Here is a 10,489-nt window from a genome sequence, read left to right on the forward strand (position 1 = left end):
TACAGATGTAGAAGACTGGACATGCTTTTGTTTTCTAGGATCATGATTTGGGGGTCCCAGACACCCCGGTGGCTCAGGGTAGGTGATGGCTAGAACTGCTACTTGTGAATCACAAATGATTCGATCACGTTCGTTCCTGTTGCGAACCTCGCTTGTATGTATGTGTATGATATCGTGTGAATTTAGACGCAAGCTTGTAATCACAAGCGCTGAATGAAATGTAATATGGCGACGATGCCATAAGAGTATGACTGCAGCATGTCTGCATTATGTTATATCAATGCTCATAAATTAGGAGTCAAAATTCAAAGCAATAAACAAACAATAGATAAGACATTGTAAAACTTTCAACACGGGTTGGGAGAGAGTTGGAAATCTGGAGAAATAAGACTGTCACACTTGAAATTTCTAAGAAACTAATTTATTGCGAGCCGTATCTAATTCGTTACTCGTAACGAAAATCATGTTGGTTCTTGAAACTGTCGAAGTCTCTTCGACATCCTGTTTATTTATAGAGGGTCGTAAATTCTGTGCCGGCTTTTATTTGAGCCGTGTGCAAAGGCGTCTGGAGCCCCCACTCCCGACGCCAATGCTCGAGAGATACATGTAAATCGAACTTTTCCTTGGGTTCTCACGGTATTCCCTGCCTGTCGTAGGAGGCGACTAAAAGGGGGCGCAAAAGAAAGACAAGAAAAAAGAATAAAAAGTATGGAAATAATGTAAGAAAAGAAAATGTAACGAGCAAAGGAAAAATGTAACGCGAAAAGCAGAATAATGTAAATTGAAAATGGCGCGGGAAATGATTGGCAGCAATGCCAACCTTGCAGGCGCGCGTGGCCGACAACTTTTTAGTGGGCAAAAAGGGACAAATCCAAAGTCCCTAGAGTACGCCATCCCTAAATGGGGAAACTGTAATGAAATGAAATGAACAGAGAAGACTCTCTTTCTCATACTTTTTTAATGGCCAAAGAAAATTATTGTGTCTAATGTTAAATTACTTGTAAGCAAGTGTGGCATTGTTTTGACAATTTCGGTACTATGGTAAGAATAATTATTGAAATTTTGAATCAATGTTATGTTCAGAGTTACAGTACACTATCAAGATTTCTTCGTGTTTGATTTAATTTAAAAAAATTCTTAACTTGAATTTAGAAATGTATCGTAACTAACGTATCAGAAGTGTATATATATGTGGTTATTTCATCGTAATTGCATCACTAATGAAAATTTTATTACAAGTTTGTAAACGTTATTCATAAATTAAATAAGAAAATAAAAGAGGAAAGAAAGCAAAGAGAAATACATTGATATCAATGATGTTTTGGAAGTTCAGTTGGTATAAGGTTATAAAAACTCCGGTGATTATTTTAATGAGTATGAATTTAAATATATTACAGAATATATTTTAAGAAAACAGTTGTATTAGTAGCTACTTATTTGTATAAGTATTAGCAAAACATGTCAAATAAATCTTTTGTCCTTAACCCTGATTGTTGTAGAGTTCTACACTTGTTGCAGCAGGCTTAGGCCTTGCTGTAGTGGGTTTTACTGGACGTTACATTCTTAAAAAAATGCCACAATTATCTCAAAAAATGGCAGAAGCTGTTAAAAATATGCCAAAATTAGATTCACAGGTAATACGTTTAAATATAAAACTTGTATAGATATCACAGCTTATTTACCGCTTATATATTTTTAGACATTAGCTAATAGTAAATATTACAAAGGAGGCTTTGAAGCTAAGATGACTAGAAGGGAAGCTAGTTTAATATTGGATGTATCACCAACTGCAAATAAAGTAAAAGTAAAACAACAATTTAAAAAAATTATGGCTGTAAATCATCCAGATAGAGGTGGATCTCCATATATAGCAGCAAAAATTAATGAAGCAAAAGACTTACTTGAAAAATAATGTAGATATCCATATAGTCATACAGAAATAGCATATACAATTAGCTACATTTGTAAATTAAATTGCAGTGAACAAACTGTTATGTACATATTTAACAACATAGTGATCTTATATTTTATTTAACTTATAATAAAATTATTTATAAGAAAATACATTGATCGTTGTCCTAATTCTAATATGGAAGAATGAAAAATTATAGCAATAAAATAATATGATATTAATATAATTAGTATACCATATTCTTATACAATACACAATAAAACTAATGTTTCATGCTTGTTCCTATTTATAAATAATAAATGTATAAAATTTTATAAATCAATATACATTAAAACATTGATGTTTCTTCTGCTAATACTAAATTTTTGTATTTACAAGAACACTGTAGAGGTAACATTACAATACAATCCTACAGAACATACTTGTTTTGTAAGAATTTGAAGTCGAATAATATGTATTGACTAGAATCATTTAATTGATCAAAAGTTCGGTCATTACTATCGTCCTAACTTATTTTCTTTTTGTTCCATGCGTTGTCTTGAAATTTTTGTTCTTAATTTTATAATTGTGCTGCCAGGTAGCGATCCAGGTACTTTAAATATACTCTAATAAAAAGAAAAAAAGAAGAAAAGACATCTTGTAACAATGATTTAGGTCCATTAAGTTATTACTCCTAACTTTAATAAAAGAAAATGTAAAAAAGAAATATTTACCTGCATAAATTCATGGCATTTTAAAACAATGCTGTCTTTTGTTATTTCTTTAAAACATTCTGCTAATGTTGTAAAGTCTTGACATGCAAGTAAGTTGCATTTGTTCCTTTTTATCAAAGTTAATGCAACACGAAATATGATTTTACTGCCTTCATAAAAAAGGCAATCCCATATACGCAGCGTAGTCTGCCAAGTTGTAAACATTTTATTCAGTACTTTCAAAGTTTATGGCAATCCAAACACGTATTAATTCAAAACTTTAAACTAATGAACGAATCAACTGTGTACACACCACATATAATAATGTTAACATTACAACACTAATGTTCATAAGCTTTATTTGTAAAAAAAAATATACAATTAACTTTACCTCAATTGGTAAAACTTCTGCAAACAAACACACAAACCATTTGGTTGTAATGACTGGCCACGGTAAGCCTATGTTTGTAACATGTTGATAAATATCTGGCATTTTTATCCTAGAATAATAATAATAACATTGGTATATATCAGCCAAATCAAATAGTTTAAGGTTTAAAAAGATTTACTTGACTAATTCTGCGAGTACATCGATATCTGTAAGCAGGCCATCCATTGTTGGTGTATAATAATCAGGTAAGATTTTTTCTATTAAAACTTTTAACAACCAAAAAGCTGTTTCTTCATTTTTTGTAACAAGTAATAATAAACCTGCTATGTAATTCAAACCCTAAAGAAAATGTCCAGTAATTTTATGAAGATCATACTAAAAATACTTTTAAATATTACATACTCACTTGACAATATCCTACTGTTTTATTCTGATGAGCAAAAGTTAATAAAATATTATACAATTGATATTGCTGATTTTCTGTATTATTGAAAAATATATTGTCAGGAAAAGTTCTTGGTAGATCAGTTTTTATAATATCTGCAACTTCTTTGTTATGAGGAGACTGTAACAATTTCTGATAAAGATCAGGATATTCATTTTTTATATCTTCTCCTCCACTGACAGACAGCCATACCTTTAAAAATAAAACTTTTCTTTTATATATTAAAAATAAATAGATAAATACATGAACTTTGTTCATAAATTAAAATTTGAATTCACACTTACTAATCCTCTATGTTCTCCTGGTATACCTTTACGAACATATCTTTTTATTGTAATATTACGTTGCAATGATTTTCCTTCTCCAATAATTTCAGCCCATTTCTTAGCTCTTTTAGCAAGTACCTTGAGGTATTCTGACATAAAGTCTTCATAGGTTTCATAGTCAAAGTCGTGGGGTCTCTCAAAACCATATTCATCCACATTACTAATAAAAATATCAAGAGAACATATAATTGTTCGTAAATATATAAAGAAGGTATTTCACATCTCTGAAGTTGTAAAATATAAAAATTCAAAAATATTTATAAACAATACGAATAAAGGAAATTATAAGAGAAAATTCAAACTAGTAGTTGAATTTTGATATATTAATGCTACATAAATTTCGTATAATTATAAATGGAATTTGTTTTATTGAAATGTTTTTCTATTAATTTTTTTAAATTGAAAATTTAAAAAATATAACCTCTTTTAGAACGGTATAAGGAAATGAGATTGCTGTAATTATAATTTGTGATAAATTAGCCACATCATTTATATTTTCAATATATATAGTGTAAAACAAATAAAAAATTTTATTGCTATCATGAAACAATCAAAATCTTTAATGCTCACCTAAAACATGAACTTGCCATACCCCACGCAAGACGATGCTGACATATAATTTCTGCTGTATACAGGGTGTTCAGCAAGCACTTTTCAATTCTATGTTTACTATGTATTAACATAATTATAATCTATTAACTGATATTAGAAAATTATACAAGAATAATTATTTACATTTGAAATTGATTTGAGGCACTAAAGTAGAATGTCACACCTAATTATCATAATTTCTTATTACTTATAAATAATTTAAGAATTGAAGCACTGTATCATCACTTTTTAGAAGTCTTGAAAAATTTAAACACTATGATAAGTATATCGTTTTATCTTTACTTAGAAAGAAATACGGGTTCTTATCTAAAACATGTACTTTGTGCAAGATTCGTATACGTATAGATGACAAAGATTTAAAAGATATTTGAAACATGCAGGATTATTAATAGACAGAATTTGAATACTAACTTATACTAAATTATATAACTTAGTATTACTACTCAGTGCTTAAGATATTAAATAAATTTTAAGATACATACAATACGAAAAAGTGTATAATCATTTTAAAAAAGCGCAAAAAGTCGATATTTCGAATAATAATCGAAAGATTAATCGATATTGAAGTCATTAATCACGGGTTAGCGGAAGTATAGTCATCTGACAAAAATTGATGTGTAATTATGTATAAATTAAAAAAGAAATGTGTTGTTTAGCTCAATAATTTTATATGTATAATATACATCGCTTTTATGTCTCATATACCTTATGACAATTATGTATATAACTGCATACCTAACATTTACATATATATAACTTATTTAAAACTATATATATATGTTAAAATATTTGCGACTGATGCTTTTATTTAAAAAATCGAACAAAAAATATTTCATACGTGTATTTTTATACGTACGGCACTGAGCGCACGTGTTTCATGTATACGATGTTGGCGACGCATGTGCAAGATATCCTTTTCAAGGGACAAATTCCTCAGTCTCGCAAGAGTGGTCGATATTCGATATTACGGTACCACATGGTAACGGAGGTAAAATGGCGTTGCCTGTTCCTTGTCTCGCTGGTAAGCACTTTTGTATTGTTTTTATTGATATATTGCCTAATTGAAAATCAAACTTTTAGCAATATTTATCCATAAGTGATATTAATATTTATCAAATGTATCATCGTCCATAAAATGGTTGCAACTTTTATAGCACATTGTGTTTAGTGGCATTTTATTACTGGATCGCATTTGATATAAAGAAAGTGTTTCACGTGGCAGTGTATTTTTTAATTATATTCATGATTATAATTGTTTCTTGAAAGTTTTCTTAATAATTTTGTTTAAAATTCCATATGGTTCATAGTTATTTCAACTTGCTTTCAAAAATTGAAATATGTGTATTAATAATTGGGGGAAAATGGTATTATTCAGTAATTTTTTAAATATATGCATTATAATTTAAGGTGAATAAAACAGTTCTGATAAAATAAAACTTTGTAACGTATATATGAATGATTGAATATGATGAAATTTAACAATAATAAAAATGAAACTAAAATAGTAAAAAATGTTGATTTTATCTCTTTTTTCTGTTTTAGTGAGAGGTTCCATTGGGATCAGTTTAGGCCAGGGCCCACCATCATATGAACCAGTTAAAACATTTCCCAAGGATGACAGTAAAACATGCAAGGCTATGGTATTTAGTCCAGAGGGAAGATATTTTGCATGGGTTAATGGAGTGGCTGTCAAGATTTTGCACTGTAATACATGGAAAATAATTATAGAGATCAAGAGGCCCAAAATTTCTGCAATTCAGTTCTCCAGTCAAGGGACATATTTTATGACATGGGAACCTTTCATCGGTATTATGTTAATCCTACTTTTCTGATTTTTTTCTATGTATTTCTATTGATTATAAACATTTGTAATAAGATAAATAAGTAACTAAACTTCTTAGTTGTAACATTATTTGCATTATGTTCATATGTTTTTATATTGCAATAACAATGTTCTACCGTTAATAATATAACTTTTATATTATAGCAACGGTGTCAAATCCTCAAGGGGTACCAAATCTTCATATATGGAAATCAGAAACTGGAGAGCTAGTGAAGAGTTTTGTACAGAAAAAACAATCAGATTGGTAATGTACTGCTTATTATATTTGAGTTTCTAAGTAAAAGAGATAAAAATTACATTGTTATAAAGTAATTTCAATCTTAATATTTTTTCTATAAAATTATTGCATTAGAAATATCATGTATTGTACTTAAGAAATATTTATAGCCTATGTTATTATTAAGAAATACTTCTTTTACATGGTGAAACATAAATAGTAAATGCAATTTGTTTGGTATGTCACTATATTTATGTCACATCTATTCAGGGAGCCTCAATGGTCAAGTGATGAGAAAATCTGTGGGATGTTAGTTGGTGCAGATGTCATTCTATATAAGGATGTCAACTTTGAAAAAATTGAGCACAGAATAAATGTAGCCAAAGTTGCAAAATTTAGTATATCACCCAGTAATGCTCCATATCATATTCTGTGTTATATGCCCGGTAATTAAATTTTGTTTCTTTTTTTTTTATTTTTAAACTGTATGAATACATGTATGTATATCATGTCTAGGTACTTATATGTGGAGAGTATGTAATTTTTTTTAAACAAACATTTAACGAAAACTAAGAGAAATCACAAACATTCAGATTGAATAAAAACATATAATTTTAAATTAACAGTATTTTTTGGTAACCAGGTTTGGTTAATTAAAATGTGTAATTTTAAAAATGCCTATTAGTAGATAGTTCAAGCATAACTCACTTACAAATTGGCTTATTTTATGAAATACTTTTTTATTTCAGTTTCTCTCATTATGAAGCAAATATGTGTGGCAAGCATATAATGCACAGGTGTGGAATGAAGAATATATGACAATTAAATCTATAAAACACTTTAATATTTTAAAGAAGTACAACAAAATATTAATACATAGTGGTATTTTGCATACACATGAATATATAATCAGGATCAACAGTAATGGGAAATTTTCCTGATTATTACATGCTCAATTTTAACTGTAAGTACTTTAATAAAGTTATAGGGAATTAAAAATATATTTAACAGGTAAATATTGTTTGTCTTAAAATATTTGTGATTTCTTAAGTATCTGTAAATGAAATATTCACAATTGTGATAAATCCGATGTCATATCCTTGCAGGATAAATAAGTACTCTCCACATTAAATACCATCTGTTAAATTTGCATAATTACATATGTTATATTACATTATTAGTATAAAAATCACCTAATTCATACTTGTAAATTATATTATAGGAAAATCGGGTCAACCTTCATTTGGTAGATTATTCCAGTATCCAAAATTTGATTCTACACAAGCTTTAGCAAATAAAAGTTTTTTCCAGGTACTGTTATAAAGTATGTACATATTTGTATACATGAAACTGTATCATTTTCATCTTCAGGCGGATAGAGTGAACGTGTATTGGAATAATCAGGGGACAAATGTTTTATTAATGACGAGTACAGAGGTTGATAAAACAGGCGCATCGTATTATGGAAAACAGACCTTACACTATCTCAGTACAAAAGGAGAAACTGCTATGGTTATGCTTAGTAAGTTAGACTTTGATAATCATTGTTTAAATATTTATAGATAGTGTATCATTTCAATTATAATTTTTTCTTTAGGTAAAGAAGGTCCTATACATGCTGTACAGTGGTCTCCAAAAAACACTGAATTCTGTGTAGTATATGGTTTTATGCCAGCTAAAGCTACATTATTTAATCTTAAATGTGAATCAATATTTGAATTTGGTGCGCTGCATCGAAATAGCATTTATTATAATCCTCAGGGAAATAATATCCTTTTAATATACTAATTTAACGAATAATTTTTTCTTTTTTTTTTTTGTACTTCTGGATTAACATTTTTCCTTAACCACTGTGTACTTCTAATTTTAACTGGATTTGGGAACCTCCGTGGTGGGATCGAATTATGGGATGTTGGCAACAGAAAATTAATTGCTAAAACTGAAGCTCCTGATACCACGCTTCTTCAATGGTCTCCAGATGGAGAACATTTTATGACTGCAACTACAGCACCCAGATTGCGAATGGGCAATGGGTGAATAATATTTTTATGAACGAAATACTATACCTAATAAATAAAATGAATTCATTTGTAATAAGAATTTATTATACAGATTTAAAATTTGGCATTACACCGGAACATTATTGTATGAGCGACCATGGAACGAACAAGAAGAACTGTGGGAGGTATTATGGCAAACTTTTCCACCAGATGCGTTTCCAGAAAAACCAATTAGTTATAAAGCTGTTGAAGGAATTGCTCCTAGTCAACCACAAGGTAAAGAAAAACTATATTTGTATTTTTTTATCAATATTTAGGTTGCGGTATATAATCTGTTCCAATCATTTTCAGCATCGAAACAAGCATATCGACCACCATCGGCGAGAGGGGAATCTATAACTTTCAAATTACACGATGACGAAGTGTTTGGAGTTAAAAATACTGCAAAATGTAAAGGAAATCATCATTTTACATATAATATGTAAATTTGTTTTTTCGTTTATATATTTCTTAAAATATTTTATTTATAGCTAATCAGTCTAAGGCAAAGAAGAAAACAAAGAAAGTCAAAAAAGATTCAGAAGCTTCGGCTTCTTCACAGTCACCGAGTACTAATGGACAAGTTACTGCAAGTATAAAACCTCAAAATTTAACTGCAAATGCTGCTGAAAGTGACGAATTGGAAAGAAGTAAAAAGATTAAAAAAATTAAAAACGTAAGAATATTCACTACTAATGTAATGTCGCATTCATACAGTAATTTTAATTTTTATGTTGTTCCTTGTAGAAAATAGAACAGATTTCAAAATTGAAAGAACAATTAGAAGCAGGGAAACAATTAGAAATCAATCAACTAGACAAGATAAAAAAAGAAGCTGACCTGATGAAGGAACTCGAAGAACTTTCTTTATGATGACCATTTCAAATCTCAAATGTACACGGTTAAAAAAGTCAAAATGTTTCTCCTAAAAACGAAAGATGATCTCGGTCCTTCACTTACACCATCTTACGTACTGAAGTTACGTTTGGATGTAAATAAAATTTTCACTGTATGAAAGCTAGTGGGAACAATCTAAATTTAAAAAATGGATTAGAAGTTTCCACATCATTGAGGTTATTAGTATTTAAAAATACAATCGTGAATTCCATTTGTAAGCGATGATAACAAAAATATAATGGTCCATCGCTATATTTTTCCTTCAATGATTAGAAAGAAAAATCATTTTTTTTTTTCAATAATTTTTTTTATTTTAAATATTTCTAAATAATATTAAATATTAGCATTATAATTATGCATCATCAGCCCAATGATGATTAAAATTCTCTACTATACAGTCTCAAAGATGTTGAACATGAAATGAAGAAGAAATATTTAAATTATGCAGGGTGAATCGTATGGCACATCCCGTATACGATACATAATTTGATGCAAGTGCGAAAGAAAGTAGGTAGCCTGATTGTGAAGTTTTATGCATATAAAAATTGTTCCTGGAAACAAGTGCTACCTTTTATCTTATTACATTTATAAATTATTACACATTGACTTAGTTTTCTTCTATCGATCTTTTCATGAAAATTCAGAGAATGTTAAAGATAAACATATCATTTTGCAATTATCTTGTTACCACGGTAATGGCTGTTGTACTGGTATATTTTGAAAATGTTTTGTTCTTATATATCACTTTTTTGTTTGTGTGCCTTGTTTAAGATTGAGATTTTATATTTTTCTTGCTATTGAAGATTGTAAGACTGGTCAGATTAAACACGGTTCCCCGGCACAGTTAATTAAATAAAACAAAAAACAAAAAAAACGAGAAACTGCCAAAAGTTACTATGTTGCATAACTAGAAGACATTTTTAAATAATAAAGAAAATTTAGTTTTTTGAATCAGTTGATTTGAAATAATATTTTGTAGTAGAGTTCAAAGTTACCCTTCCTTGTTTTCCAGTTTGCTATTGGAATTTTAATAGCAATTTGTGTTCATAATAAATCAGATTATTGTTATATTGTTTATTTCTATTTAATACTTGCTAATACTGGTGGGATAAATT

General features: G+C 28.9%; 3 protein-coding genes across 6 annotated transcripts; 2 read left to right on the forward strand and 1 right to left on the reverse strand.

Annotated features, from left to right (window-relative positions):
- The first annotated feature begins 932 nt into the window (after positions 1–932).
- LOC114876518 (mitochondrial import inner membrane translocase subunit TIM14) lies at positions 933–2,064 on the forward strand. 2 transcript variants are annotated; one of them, XM_046288844.1, is made up of 4 exons: positions 946–1,041; positions 1,153–1,358; positions 1,500–1,634; positions 1,700–2,064. In XM_046288844.1, exons 2-4 carry the CDS (start codon positions 1,314–1,316, stop codon positions 1,910–1,912), a joined length of 393 nt encoding a protein of 130 aa, XP_046144800.1. In that variant the 5' UTR covers positions 946–1,041; positions 1,153–1,313; the 3' UTR covers positions 1,913–2,064. The 2 variants fall into 2 exon arrangements, with proteins under 2 accessions (XP_029043894.1, XP_046144800.1); XM_029188061.2 differs by lacking the exon at positions 1,153–1,358 and having other exon boundaries at positions 933–1,041.
- LOC114876516 (growth hormone-regulated TBC protein 1) lies at positions 2,003–5,357 on the reverse strand. Of its 3 annotated transcripts, none has more exons than XM_029188057.2 (8): positions 5,235–5,357; positions 4,337–4,435; positions 3,725–3,926; positions 3,402–3,632; positions 3,174–3,334; positions 2,996–3,104; positions 2,626–2,811; positions 2,003–2,517 (listed from the first exon to the last, which is right to left on the reverse strand). In XM_029188057.2, the coding sequence occupies exons 1-8, from the start codon at positions 5,255–5,257 to the stop codon at positions 2,410–2,412; spliced, it is 1,119 nt and encodes a 372-aa protein (XP_029043890.1). In that variant the 5' UTR covers positions 5,258–5,357; the 3' UTR covers positions 2,003–2,409. The 3 variants fall into 3 exon arrangements, with proteins under 3 accessions (XP_029043890.1, XP_029043889.1, XP_029043892.1); XM_029188056.2 differs by lacking the exon at positions 5,235–5,357 and adding an exon at positions 4,861–5,048; XM_029188059.2 differs by lacking the exons at positions 2,003–2,517; positions 5,235–5,357 and adding an exon at positions 4,861–5,051 and having other exon boundaries at positions 2,722–2,905.
- Positions 5,271–10,325, forward strand: LOC114876515 (eukaryotic translation initiation factor 2A). Its single transcript, XM_029188055.2, has 12 exons — positions 5,271–5,399; positions 5,921–6,184; positions 6,366–6,465; positions 6,709–6,884; positions 7,661–7,749; positions 7,810–7,960; positions 8,036–8,206; positions 8,297–8,471; positions 8,551–8,714; positions 8,790–8,888; positions 8,969–9,153; positions 9,225–10,325. Exons 1-12 carry the CDS (start codon positions 5,372–5,374, stop codon positions 9,348–9,350), a joined length of 1,728 nt encoding a protein of 575 aa, XP_029043888.1. The 5' UTR covers positions 5,271–5,371; the 3' UTR covers positions 9,351–10,325.
- The last annotated feature ends 164 nt before the right edge of the window (positions 10,326–10,489 follow it).

Source organism: Osmia bicornis, chromosome 15 (assembly GCF_907164935.1).
Source record: "Osmia bicornis bicornis chromosome 15, iOsmBic2.1, whole genome shotgun sequence".
Lineage (NCBI taxonomy): Eukaryota > Metazoa > Arthropoda > Insecta > Hymenoptera > Megachilidae > Osmia > Osmia bicornis.

Bases quoted from the DNA above. Each gene is read 5' to 3' on its own strand.
- LOC114876518 (XM_046288844.1), top strand. From the start codon at position 1,314: ATGATGTTTTGGAAGTTCAGTTGGTATAAGGTTATAAAAACTCCG. The intron at 1,359-1,499 runs GTGATTATTTTA...TGATTGTTGTAG, and splicing joins ATAAGGTTATAAAAACTCCG to AGTTCTACACTTGTTGCAGC. The intron at 1,635-1,699 runs GTAATACGTTTA...ATATATTTTTAG, and splicing joins TGCCAAAATTAGATTCACAG to ACATTAGCTAATAGTAAATA.
- LOC114876515 (XM_029188055.2), top strand. From the start codon at position 5,372: ATGGCGTTGCCTGTTCCTTGTCTCGCTG. The intron at 6,466-6,708 runs GTAATGTACTGC...ACATCTATTCAG, and splicing joins CAGAAAAAACAATCAGATTG to GGAGCCTCAATGGTCAAGTG. The intron at 8,472-8,550 runs GTGAATAATATT...TTTATTATACAG, and splicing joins AGATTGCGAATGGGCAATGG to ATTTAAAATTTGGCATTACA.
- LOC114876516 (XM_029188056.2), bottom strand. From the start codon at position 4,949: ATGACTTCAATATCGATTAATCTTTCGATTATTATTCGAAATATCGAC. The intron at 3,105-3,173 runs GTAAATCTTTTT...TTATTATTCTAG, and splicing joins GTACTCGCAGAATTAGTCAA to GATAAAAATGCCAGATATTT. The intron at 2,812-2,995 runs GTAAAGTTAATT...ACAACTTGGCAG, and splicing joins CAGAAGTTTTACCAATTGAG to ACTACGCTGCGTATATGGGA.